This window comes from Beta vulgaris, chromosome 4 (genome assembly GCF_026745355.1).
Source record: "Beta vulgaris subsp. vulgaris cultivar EL10 chromosome 4, EL10.2, whole genome shotgun sequence".
Lineage (NCBI taxonomy): Eukaryota > Viridiplantae > Streptophyta > Magnoliopsida > Caryophyllales > Amaranthaceae > Beta > Beta vulgaris.
The window spans coordinates 33,139,378-33,153,185 of record NC_079205.1 but is presented as its reverse complement, the minus strand read 5'-3'; the positions used below and the strand labels follow the sequence as shown (position 1 = coordinate 33,153,185).

The 13,808-nt window shown below is 36.1% G+C and overlaps 1 protein-coding gene across 1 annotated transcript; it reads left to right on the top strand.

The window, feature by feature from the left end:
- The first annotated feature begins 1,836 nt into the window (after positions 1–1,836).
- Positions 1,837–8,901, top strand: LOC104907192 (calcium-dependent protein kinase 1). The gene is made up of 7 exons (XM_010696085.4): positions 1,837–3,673; positions 4,548–4,691; positions 4,797–4,949; positions 6,410–6,525; positions 6,697–6,864; positions 8,115–8,339; positions 8,467–8,901. Exons 1-7 carry the CDS (start codon positions 2,809–2,811, stop codon positions 8,590–8,592), a joined length of 1,797 nt encoding a protein of 598 aa, XP_010694387.1. The 5' UTR covers positions 1,837–2,808; the 3' UTR covers positions 8,593–8,901.
- The last annotated feature ends 4,907 nt before the right edge of the window (positions 8,902–13,808 follow it).

Genomic DNA, 13,808 nt, shown 5'->3' with positions numbered 1-13,808 from the left:
AAAAGATGCGGGGAAAATGAATGTGATCCCGAATGTTGTTAGGGAACTATGCTACCCCCTATTTATTGTATTAAAATTTTTAAAACCCAATGCTTGATGAACGCCTTTTAACGAAAAAAAAGGATTTTTTTAACTAGAATAATACAAACTTTTGTCCGTTTTCTCGCAATAATACAAACTTTTGATTATTTTTAAATAATACAAACTTTTGCCCAAAATTCCTCTAGTAGATCAATGTGACCTTTAACCTGTAAAACAGGTCAAATCTTTTCTCACTCCTCCCCCTCCTCCTCCCCTAACCAGCTGAACCACCCTTAACCACCAACCCCTGCCACCATGAAACCACCCCACCCCACGACCACCATAATTCCCCCCCTGAAACACTATCGTAACCCCGAAGCCACCTAAACCACCCCTGATCCCACCAGCCCTAAAACCACCCCTGATTCACCCGAAACCACCACTGAACCACCCCTGATCCCACTAGCCCTGAAACCGCCCCTGAAACACCACTCATAATCACTCCGTAACCACCTGAAACCACCCCTGATTCCACAACCCTGAAACCACCCCTGAAACACTAGACGCCCTTCTCTCTCCTCAAATTGAACCCCAATTTCACACTCTCTCTCTCTCTCATCACCTTCCACTCCCCAAATTCAACATACCACACTCATCAATTATAATTCAATTCGATCAGAAATTCATCCGTATTTGGTGTTAACTTTGCCACACTATTACTGTAAACTTCACCACATTTTCTTATTTTCGCCACATTGTCACTGCAAACTTTGATTGTCGACGACTTTTGATCGGAAAAATTGAATTTTTTTTTACCGGCATTTAGTTTTCCGATTGTTTTCGTCGTATTTGGTGTACCGGATCATCGGAATTTCTCCTTTTCATGTGGATTTTGGTGGCTTTTAGTTAAGATTTGAACTTGAATTGAAGTTAAGTGGTAGAGTGAAATATAGTGAGAGAAAGTGAGTAAGCCTTTTAGAGAGGGAAAAATGGAGGTTGTGTTGATGTTGCTGGTAAATTAGGATTAGGAGAGAGAATGAATATGTCTGATAGTGTAGGAAGGAGCAGTGATGCTTCTGGAGCGCTGATAAGCGCATACCCGATATTTGTAAATATCGGGGCAAAGTTGTAAATAAATACAACTTTTCCTTTTTTTGTTTTTTTTATTAATTTTTTTATATATTTTTTTTGGGTTTTTACTTACATACATTGATAATCTGATTCACATTGTAGTTGATCTGATTCACATTGTAGTTGATCTGATTCATATAATAGTTGATCGGATTTCTCTCCTACATGATCAGAGTTGTCTAAATTGCCATTAAGTCAATTTTTTTTGTCTTTTTCTGGCAAAATTACTAACATACCCCGGTATGGACATTGTTGGCCCATACCGGGTATGCGCCAATACTTTCTCGATGCTTCCGCGCTTGAAAATTGTGGTACCCCTTTGCACAAGGAGGTTTAAATTTTTATTTTTTTTTCAAATTTTAAATAAAAATTAAAAAAAATCAATCAATGAAAAAGCGACACGTGTTCTAGAGAGTGCCACGTCAGCTTGTTTACTTCTTATAACAAGTTACCAACCGGTATTGCCTTATTGGAGAAATTTTAGGCAAAAGTTTGTATTATTTGAAAGTAATCAAAAATTGTATTATTTGAAAATAATCAAAAATTTGTATTTTTGCAAGAAAACGGATAAAAATTTATATTATTCTATTTAAAAAATCCAAAAAAAAAAACCCTACGAGCACATATAACAATTACTCAGTCTCTCACATCTACAAGGTACAACTTGGTGAACATGCCCGAAATGTGAACCGCCGGTGGAGACGCGTTTGGGTAAACACCAAAAACAAGATTTGAAAGGACAAAAGCCTCAAACCCCTACCCCACACTAGACAAATCCGTAATCCCTCCCAAAAATCTCGCCATATAAAGCACGACTTTCTTGACCTGGTAAACCTTGTCAACCACAACTCAAAACTCTTTCTCCCCAACATTTGCAGTTTGCAATGTTGTTGTTCTTCCCCTGTTTTTTCTTTTACCCATTTTTTTGATCGACATACCCTCTTACTCCTCTGATATAATTAATAGTAACAGCAGTACATAATCTACTGCAATTTTAATTAATACTCCCACAACTAGTTGGTCCATTCTACCTGTTTGTTTGACTGCATTAATTTCTTACTCAGTTTGTTTTTCTACTTTTGATATCTTCTTCTCCCCTGCTAATTCTTGGTTGAAGGGTTAGTTTTCTAGAGCTTTGTTTGGTAAACCCACTTGCTCTTTTTACTTGATCTTGTCTTTGCTATGACATTGTCCTCATTTTCTGGGTTTTTATGTTTAGTTGAGGAGTTTCAACTTTCAAGGATTTAGCTTTCTTTTTTTTTACTGAGTGCTATCCTTATTGTTTTAGTTCCAATATTTTGCAATAAACTTGGATTGCTTGAAGATTTGTGGGTTTTTTTTTGGCTTAGAGTTTTGATCTTTATAAGTTTTGTGCTCAAGTTCATATGGAATGTGAGCCATTGTTGTACTTAAGCAGATTGAAGCTTCTCTAATTCATATTAAATTGATATTAGTTGTGGAATCTGTTGATTTTAAATCAATCAAGTTAAATCAGTTTGTTGTTCAAGTTTGAGTTGGATTTGAAGGGTTTGACTTTGTTTAAGTTTCTGATCTTGATCTTAGATCTTAATTTATGCAATTAGACGTCTGGTAGCATTGGATCTTGATGTTAAAGATAGAGGGTGTAATAAGAAGAAGTTGATTTGAGGGATTTAGATGGGAAATACTTGTGTTGGACCGAGTATTTCAAGGGATGGCTTCCTGCAAACAGTTTCAGCTGTAGTATGGCGAAGTCGATCACCGGATGATACAGCTTCTGTTTCCAATGGAGATAGTCATCATTCACCTTCTTCCCCATCTCCTGCCCCTAAAGAAGGGGAAGGGACTTTGCCCACCCAAAGTGAACCTCCTAAACAAATCACTATGCCAAAACCCGAAACTGAGCAAACACCAGTGTCGAAACCAGTAGTTGAACCAGTGGTAATTCCGAAAGCAGAAGCTGAACCAGTGGAACAAGCAAAACCAAAAAAGCCCATTCAGTTCAAAAGAGTACCGAGTGCAGGGCTCCGAGTGGAGTCTGTTTTGCTAAAAAAGACAGGAAATATTAAGGAGTTCTACAGTTTGGGTAAAAAATTAGGACAAGGGCAGTTTGGGACAACATTTATGTGTATAGAGAAGGCTACTGGGAAGGAGTATGCCTGTAAATCAATAGCAAAGCGGAAGCTGCTGACTGATGAGGATGTGGAGGATGTAAGGAGGGAAATTCAGATAATGCACCATCTTGCAGGGCATCCTCATGTTATTGCTATCAAAGGAGCTTTTGAGGATGCAGTGGCAGTTCATCTTGTGATGGAACTCTGCAAAGGGGGTGAACTTTTCGATAGGATCATTCAGCGTGGACATTATACAGAACGACAGGCAGCTGATCTTGCACGGACTATTGTTGGTGTTGTGGAAACTTGCCACTCTTTAGGAGTAATGCATCGTGATCTCAAACCAGAAAATTTTCTCTTTGTGAGTCAGGAGGAGGATTCACCCCTCAAAACTATTGATTTTGGACTTTCAATATTTTTTAAGCCAGGTATATATATACATTCCATTGGCTCCCATATGTGTTACCTTGCATTCACTATGTATAAACTTTTCACATTCTTGCTTATTTATGGTTGGCAACAAATTTATAAAGGAAACTTTGGATATTAAAGTAGTGTGTTGCGATGAAATCATTTAAGTGGTTATCTTAAAAAATGTACTCCATGCTTGATGTAGTGCTGCATTGCTTTATGTGCATTGGTTTTTCAAGAAAGCTTAAGGGACATCGAAAGAAGTTTGACTTTTCAAGTTCTGCATAGATTAGTGCTGTATTATTATTAATGACTTGTTAGCTTCTCTATTTTTTGTACAGTATTGCATTGCCATTTTGGGAAAAGAAGAGTTTACTGATAACTTAGTTACCTTCTCTAATTTTTTGCATAGTATTGTCCCATATCCATTGAACAATGGATCTCTTGCACCAGGTTATTGTACCAATAAGCTGTTTCCAATATATGCCTATGGCTTCATGTGTCAGTCAATTACCTTCCACGGGCCTTAACTTTTGTTGTAAGCTGTAGCCGTTTTCTTCAAATGGTTGGCTCTTAGTTGTGTCTTGAAACTCAATGATTGATATTTAACCATCTATAGTGTTCAATTGGCTCAGCATCTATCTAATGCATGAAAATGCTAGGACAGAGTTTTTGAGGTCTCTTACTCTCTTGTGTTTGATAAAGTTTTGTTTTTCATGGCTAAGATGTTGGGAAGCATTAATCTTCTATCTGTTTTCTGAAGACTTTGGTCAAGTCTGTGTGCCTCTCAAAATATCCTTTAGATTGTTCTTACAGGTCATTTGCTTGTTGACTTGTTGTATCTCAGCTCTTAAAATCTCATTCTCAAAGATGTTTGTGAATATCGTCCAGGTGAGAAGTTCACTGATGTGGTTGGGAGCCCTTACTATGTTGCACCTGAAGTTTTGCGGAAACGTTATGGTCCAGAGGCAGATGTCTGGAGTGCCGGAGTCATAATTTACATCTTACTTAGTGGAGTACCTCCATTCTGGGGAGGTCAGAATTCTAGTCTTATCTGGCATATGGTGGACATGAAGCTATTTTGAGTACAATAAATCTGATCCAAATAATTTATTAACATCTTGGAAACTAAATGTGCAGAATCTGAGCAAGGGATATTTGAACAAGTCCTGCATGGAGATCTTGACTTCTCCTCAGATCCTTGGCCCAGTATCTCAGAAGAGGCAAAAGATCTGGTGAGGGGAATGCTCGTTCGTGATCCTAAAAAACGATTGAGTGCACATGAAGTTCTATGTGAGTTGTTCCAAATGCTTCCTTCTATGTTTTACTGTTTGGAGGAGTTTGAATCAGGAACAAATGGGTTTTATTTTGAGAAATTCCTTTTTTTCCTTCTCAAACCTAGGATCATGAAACCACAAGTTGGTCCACTTCTGTCTATTTATATGTTCTTATAAACTATATGTTTCCAATAGATACCGGAGGCTGCATGTCCTAATGCTTAGCAATGGTGCTAGAGAGGCATGAATAATCTTTGTCATGTACTACCTAAGCAGCTAATCTTCGATTGCTTAACTCCTAGCCTATGTCAACTGCACTTAGCATCTGTGTCAACATCAAATGACACAATATAGATCTGGGTATGGATTTGTGTCAGAGATCAATTTGATACACAGCTACACATTCAAGACGAAGTACGAAGAAAGACATTGTCTTGGACATTTTACCATAAAATGTGCATTGTGTGCGTGCGCGCGCGCGCGGGGGGATAGTGGGGGGGGGGTTGTGGGTGTGCATGTGTGGGCGCGCTCGTGTACGCTTGCTTGCATGTGTGTGTGTGTGCGCGTGCATGCACGCCCGCATGCTTCATTGGATATGTCATAATGTCAGGAAGTAAGGAAAGATAGATCTATAAATTTTGAGTTGCAGGTTAATTGTTTGTAGGCTTCAAGTTCCTTTAATTTTGAACTACGAGTTCATTGTTTTCCAAACACCTTAGGTTCCTTGTTTCTAGAGTTTAGGTTCATTTTTATTTAGTCACTTTCTTGCTGCAATTGGACATGCAAATTATACAAACTATAAAATTGCAGTTATAGGATAAAGGTGTTTTTCGTCAAATAAGTCATCAAGAGATGTGAACCTTAGACCATATGAGTCATGAGGTGGCGGGGTAGACTTGTCTAATTTTAGGATGTAGTTCATCTGTCTTTTTACTTGCAGCATTGAAGTATGGCACAAGAATTTAGGAGAGGAGAGATAAACAAGAACCCCCACGTGTTACGAGAGAGAAAGAGAGAATATATTGCCAAAAATGTCAATGTTGCAAGCAATATGCAACTTCCTAAAACAGGAAACATTGCAAGTGAAAAAAAGAAAGGAGGAAGTAGTACTTTATAAATGCCGTTTCCCTTTGCACTTAGACCACTTTAGGATAGAGTCCTTTTATTTTCAAATTATCCAGCTTTGATATGCTTGATGTGCAGATGCACACCGATATTTGGCACCCCTACCCCTGTCTAAATTTTGTTTAAATAAATACTTTGAATTCTTGATCACACTTTTTTATTCCCAGAAATGGGGTTCTAGGTACCATCCTCGCTACATCCATGAGTTTTGTTCTCAACCTGTAGCTCATGTCAAAAGCAAACAAAATGATCCCTCATTTCTTCTTGTGTCCATCAAGTTCAAATTCCTTTAGATGTCGAATACTTGTAAAATAAAATTTCTTGCTTATGCTTGACTCAAATTCCTTGCAGGCCATCCTTGGGTGCAGGTTGATGGTGTAGCCCCTGACAAACCTCTCGATTCTGCTGTTTTGAGTCGTCTGAAGCAGTTCAGGGCCATGAATAAACTCAAGAAAATGGCTCTTAGAGTAAGTTTTAAACATGGTAAAACAAATTCTTTACCAAGATGAATGTTATGCAGCAGCTACAATTTATGTTAGAAGTAATATGATGTTTTTGTCATCCTGAGTAAACAGCACACCTGATTTTTGTTTGAAATGTAAAAAGCGAGTCATAAATGATTATTTGTATATTTGCAGGTGATTGCAGATTGCCTGTCTGAAGAAGAAATTGCAGGCCTCAAAGAGATGTTCAAAATGATAGACACGGACAATAGTGGCCAAATCACTTACGAGGAACTCAAGGTTGGACTTGAGAAGGCTGGTGCAAACCTCAAGGAGTCTGAAATATATGATCTTATGCAAGCAGTAAGTATCAATTTGATATATATGAAAACCTGTGTCTTAGCTTAATGAAGGATGATGGGACGGTGGTACCTTTCATTTGTTCTAGGAGAAACATTTGGTGAAACAGTTAGACCTGGCTATCGTCATAGAAGTATATCCTTTATATGCTACCATGCTGTGGCTGCATCTACTTGAGGAGCAGTCTTTGCCAGCGTACTAGGAGTTAGGAGCGTTGCTGCTGCTCCTGGTTAACCACAAACAGTGTTTTGTAGAATTGCCATATTAAAGAACCTGTTGCAATGGAGGAATATCCTTTTTCTGCCTGCTTGTAAACTACAATAAAAGCACTGTTACATCTTGTTATGGTGTTTTTATGCATATGATTGTCATCTAAACTAAAGAAGTTCAGTTACTTTTGCTAAAACTAGGAAGAGTGAATTTTCAGATACGTGTAGTGTGTTTGGATATGGAAGGAGGGGGAAGGGATGAAAGAAGAGGGTAAAGAAGAGGGGAGGAGAGGGAAGATAGGATTTTTCTTTCAGATAATTCCAACTTGGAATGAATTTATTTCATTGAAGAGGGAAGGAAAATGAATCCTGATATTTCGCTCTGCCCTTCCCCAACGAAACATCAGAACTCTGTTTTGCCCTTCTCCCTTCTCCCTTCTTCCTTCCCCCTTCTCCTTGAATACCCTATCCGTTTACTGTGTTCCTGTTGTGAGTACTGAGTGTATTGCTTCTGGAAGAGCCTAACTTTCTATGTGTGTGCTTAACACATATTTGTGTGATGTAACCTCATAGGTGTAGGCATTTCAAATCACTATAGCATGTGCAAGTTGGAAATTCCTAAGGTCTATGTGTCCGTTTTTATTTTGAGGTAAAGGACATTTTCCTAGGTGCACTATGCATCTTTGCCGCGGACATGACAGTTATGGGAGAGTTGGCTGCACTCAAGGCTAGTCAGATAAAAAACATGCTCCGGCAATCCACCATTTATTTATACTTTGTCAAGTGACATTTCAATGAATTTTCTGACTCTACTATATGGAACTATTGAATATATACACATTTTTTTACTGTATATATGGGTTGGCTAGCTGATGATGCAGATAAGTAGGGTAAGTCTGACAGATCGCGTAGGATAATATAAACTAAAATTAGTAATTTTTTTAATATTTTAGGGTTTGAATTCTATAGAACTACGTTTCAATTGGTGGATGACTTGTCTCTTTCAATGTTGTTTCTAATGTTTTCTACAATCTCATGTCACAGGCTGATGTTGATAACAGTGGAACAATTGATTATGGAGAGTTCATCGCTGCAACATTACATCTGAACAAAATTGACAAACATGATAATTTATTTGCGGCATTTAATTACTTTGACAAGGACGGAAGTGGTTATATTACTGCAGATGAGCTGCAGCAAGCCTGCGAAGAGTTCGGAATGCAAGATGCACGGTTGGAGGAAATGATTAGAGACGCTGATCAAGATAATGTAAGTAACATGTTCTTTTGCAATCTCAATGTATGATGTCTTAGGATTATATGCCATTTGATACTACCATTTTGAGCTGAACTGTAATCAGTGTCTAATGGGATATGTTGTAACCATTCAACTGTAGGATGGGCGTATTGACTACAATGAGTTCGTCGCAATGATGCAAAGTGGAAATCCGAGACCAGCTCCAGGTAAAAAGGATCAAGAGAGCAATTTCAACATTGGGTTGAGAGAAGCACTGAAGCTTTAGTTGTGCATTCCCTGGGGTCGAGGATAATTTTTGTTCTAATTGATCTTTCTTCCCCCTTTAAATTGTGTACTTTTTTTTTTTATCACTAGTAATTTGTGGTTACCTGTGTTAAAAATGAGGCTGTATAGTGGAGCATGCTCTTAATTCATGGCTCTTAGTCTTAGCTGCATATGTGGGTTCTGTATTTTTAATAGATTTTGCAACTCCAAAGAGACTTTTACACTTACAATTTACAACTTGAGGCGAAAAATTATATGTATTTTTTTTTTCTTTTTGCAGCCTATTAAATTAAATATTATTTAATTTTTATTTTGGGTGCTTAGAATGAACCGATGTAGTGATATAGACGAGATTTGATACCATATTATAAGTGGCAGTGTGGCACCCTTGTGGCGTTGTTAATTAAGTTGTATTGCCAACAATATTAGATTTTGCAAGAATGTTTTCGTTATGCCAAGTTTTTTCTGTCTTATGACACTTTACTATTATATTTTTGGGATATCTTAAATGCTTTACCCATTTTTTTTTGGGGTTAGGACCATATCTTTATGCTTACTTTCTTTTTCTCTTTAGTTAAAATTACTATTACTTCCTTACCATTTTTCATATATCTCTATTATATAAGGAAAGGGGAGCAATGGTGTCCTTTTTTGAAATGCCTATTTTGCCCCCCTTCCCTTTCTAAATTACAAAAGGAATGTCAAAATCAAAATCGACACTCAAAGAAAACTACCGAAAATAATTTACAACACTTACTCACAAATTACTTAAAAAAAGAAACTTTACAAATCACTCATACAATTGACAAAATCACGTTATGAAAATCATGCAAGTCACTCAAATAATCGGTAAACTTTATTAAAACTTAAAATTAATATACAAACTAAAACTAATAACCGAGAACGTCAATACATACAAAAGCATTTACTTACAAATCACTATTCTCAAGAACCATTCGCAATTAATGGTGGGTCATGATAAAAAATAGAGGTGTATTTGTAGTGAAATTAGAATTTAGAAGTTAGACAAGGAAAAAAATTATTTACTTTTTTATAGTGTTTCCTACATATAATGAAACTTTTACATATATTTGGACCTATCTTTTTCTATTATATAATAGCGATTAATTATCAAGGTAAAAAGGTTTATGTAAAATATCATTCAAGAATGAAAGTACAACATATCTATATTATATAAGAAAAGGGGGAGCTATAGTGTCCCCAAAAGAAAAGACTATGTTACCCCCTTCCCATTCTAAATTACAAATTCACTTACAAATCCAAGGGGGCTTCAAACAAAAATACCAAAAATATAATTATAACAATCACTCACAAGTCAACTAAAATCATAAAATTGCATAATTTACGTTATGCAAATCACTAAAATGAGGAAATTTCATAAAAACTTAAAAATTCACTTACAAACTACAACCTATGAAAAAATTGACTTGAAATCAAAGTTTCCACTTTCTTAACAACTTATGAAGTACTGTACTTAATTCAAAAATCAACTAAAAAATTATAATATTAGAAATTATAAATAAATTCAAAAAAATTTCTATTTTGTTTATAGAATTTAACTTTGAAAAAAAAAAAAAAAGAATGGTGAGAGACTTAAGTGACAGAAACTAAACCAATTAAATTTTGCAACTAAAAACAATTATACTTCGTATATTTAATGTTCAAATTTTGACTCTTATGCTGAAGAAAATCGAGTTTTTGTTTCGAAAAAAATTCAAGCACACATCGCGTGCAAAAAATTCTAGTATATATATATGGGAAGGCTCTTATGACAACACCTCTTATATATGAGAACACTTTATTATGTGAGAACACATCCTATGTTCTATAAATTAAGTGATATGTTCTTAATTATGTTTTCTTCTCAAAAAGACTCCATTAAAGTTTTAAACTCAAATTTAACCTAGTTCTTCACAAATATTACTAAATTTTTCATTAAATTTATGAAATTCAATCTTTTTAGCTTGCATTCATTAATAACGAATTTACTTCATCTCTCTCTGCTCTAAAAAACTAATTATCTCTCCTCAAGAATACCTTCTTCAAGTGGACTTAGTTGAAGCTCCAAGTTCAACTTCCATCAAGTTTTTTACAAGTGCAACGAAATTTTTCATAATGGATTCAACTTATTTAGAGTTAATTCATGTTTGTTATATTTTCTCAAGATGACCATTTTCACTACTCAAGAAGATCCATTCTCTCTCCTCAAATAAACTCAACCAAATTCAAGATAAAATTCAACAAAGTTCATATATAAATGAGCGAAGTGACATGAACTCAAAAGAGGTTCTTACCAAGTTTAACGAATTCTTTGTCAAAATTTTTGAAGTTCGATTTTATTAGGTTGGATTTCATGGTCTAAAATTTGTTATTTCATGTTCTAATGTTTGAAAATTCATGTTCTAAAATAATTGGCAGACATATTCATAACCTTGTGTATTTGTAAAAATAAATGAAAAGCCATCCGTAATTCATGAAATCACGAGTATATATAGACGAAGAGAGGCGTGCGCCTCTCACAAGCCCTGCGCCTCTCACAAGCCCTGCGCCAGGCGTCAGGCACACATTGGTGTGCCTTATGTAGTAAACCCAATCAGATTTTAACATGTGTAGACGCATTTTTGAAAAGCAGGAAAAAAGAAAGTGTTGCGTTTGACACGGGACTTGCGTCAGACGCAAGACTATGTGTGCGTCACAAGTCCACCTGTCAGACGTTCATTAGCTCGCCTGACGAGTTTTGGCAAATGCAATGGACACACGTGGCGCGCTGAGCGCACCCGCCGCATAGGGCGCATATTCTAGTATATTCCAGCATATTCGCTTTTGATTCTGCGCGTCTTTTGAAGATACTTTTTATCCCTAAAATTCGGGAATCGAACTTTACGGATTAAAAATATGATATTTTGATAAAAGCATTATGAAAATATTCATTAAAATAATAAATAATTAATTGAGCTCTTAAAATGGATTTAAAACATTTTATGGGCTAAAAATACAATTAATCATCATGAACAATTAATTGGGCTTTAAAATATCATTTTAGAACATAATTTTGGAATGGTTCTTTAGATTGCTCTTCTGTTGGGTCACGCCAACTAATATCGCGGTATGTTTCATTATTGGATCCTTAAATGGGGAGACACGATTATGTGTTTACAGAATCCCCCACTTGACTGAGGTTCAGGAAACCGATAGTCAAAGTATACGGTGTCGGGACAGAGAACGAATTTAAACGCTCTACAATTTAGAACTGATCTATATACGTCGGTCTCTGCAAAATAAATTTAGTATACAGGACATGAACTAAAAGCAATTTGATTACCTGCAGAAGAAGATGTTAGCAGATAGGTGCAAATAACTCAGACAAAGCACTTGATGATGCAATAATGCAAACTTAGACTCTCTAATGATGCATGAGATGATATGCAAGGATTATGTTGTGCAAAGCTAAGGGGTGACACGTCATGCAAGGTCAGGATTATGCAAGACTAGGATATGTGCATAATGATAGAATGATCAGAAATAGATAGAATGATTTTCAAAAATCGTCTTTAGTAAATAATTTATTGGGGTCCGTAAACGAGGTTCACGGATTGCAACTCTTCGGGAGTTTGATTCTACTTGGTGGCACCATTACATATATAGGAAGCCCTCACTTTGGGTGAGCTTGCCTTGAATTAGGTTTGAGCCTTAATTGAAATGTACTTGATCTGATATTGAAATGTAACTGATCTGTCTTGAAGGTTGGAAGTTGTTCGCTAAGGATTCTTCTTTGAGGAGTTGATACAGGCAAAGTCAGATATCGCCAGAGACCATGGAATTGTCAGAGAGTCCTTCGGGGAAAAGGAGTGTTTAGATTGAAAAATTAAAAGTTTGAATTTGTGATTAAATGAATGTAGGTGGGAAAGTCTTTGAGGAGGCTAGGTGCAGACTTGAGTCTATGTCAAGATCTAGAAATAGATTATGTTCCTGAACTCTAGAAAATCAAATAATTAAAAATTGATTAATTTGATTTCATTGAAGCGGTCATACCACGAGATGAGGATTCCTACGTATCCTTGCGGAATCAGACCATTCGTAGTTCAAGATATGATTTCTCTTTTTTATTTTATATTTTTTTGTGTCCTAACTTTTGCCCTAGGTTGCCCTTTCGGGTTTTCAACCTAGGGGGCTTGGACATACCTTGAAGAAGGAGTTAGGGTTGATGAAAGGTTTAAAGGTTAAAGGCTTTAGGTTTGCTGAAGATTTAATTGGATAAGCTAAGGTAGGATCATGGATTTGAATTATATAGGCTAAGGTTTTGATGGGTTGAAGAATTTGAATGAGGGGTAAAAATTGTGTCCAAGCCCCTAGCTTGACTTCTTATTTCTTTTTGCCTTTGGCTCTTTCTTTTAGCACTCTTTTCTTTTTGTCTTGTGCATTTTGTTTTGCATTTGTCTTCTTCTTTTTTCGCACTTTGAATTTTTCTTTTACTTTTTTATTTTATTTATTTTTGCCTGACATTGATTTTTTTTATAGTAAGTCTTGCACACAAGTTTTGTTTAGGGTATTCGAAGGATTGAAGGATGGAGCTTTGAATTGAAAGGCTATTTGGCTAATAGAGATGATGGTTTAAAGTGTTTTTGCTTTTCCTTGGTTGTATGTGGATGGCTTATGAATGTTAATGGAAGGAAGGGGGAAATAACTCTTGAATGTCCTCTTTATTTTATCATTTTTTATTTCAGATCTCCTTTTATTATTATTACTCAAGTTCATTAGGTGATTTATGTTTCATCATTGAATTAGAAGCATAAATAAAATGATAGAAGACCAACGAAAACAAAAATGCAATTATTTTATTAATTAGAAATAAATAGAACAAGGCTTATTAGAAATAAATAATAAAAATCTAAATGACATGGACTTGACCACAAGGGAATGAAAGACAGGGGATGGACTCTCCGACTCAACCTGGAAAATGAGCGCTAAATGACCATGCACCGACATTATTTAGAAAACATCCCAAGGGGTTGCCAATATTACCGACTTTTGCTGTGGGCAAAATTGGTAATCTACCGTCTTCAACCAAATCCTATAGATGATGCTTTAAGTCCAGCATTGTGATGTCATATGTCCGTTCACCTGATGGTACTTGCAGTAGGCATTGTGATTCCATTTACTGGATCTTTTCTTAGAAGGAGGGTCCGTAGTAGCGCC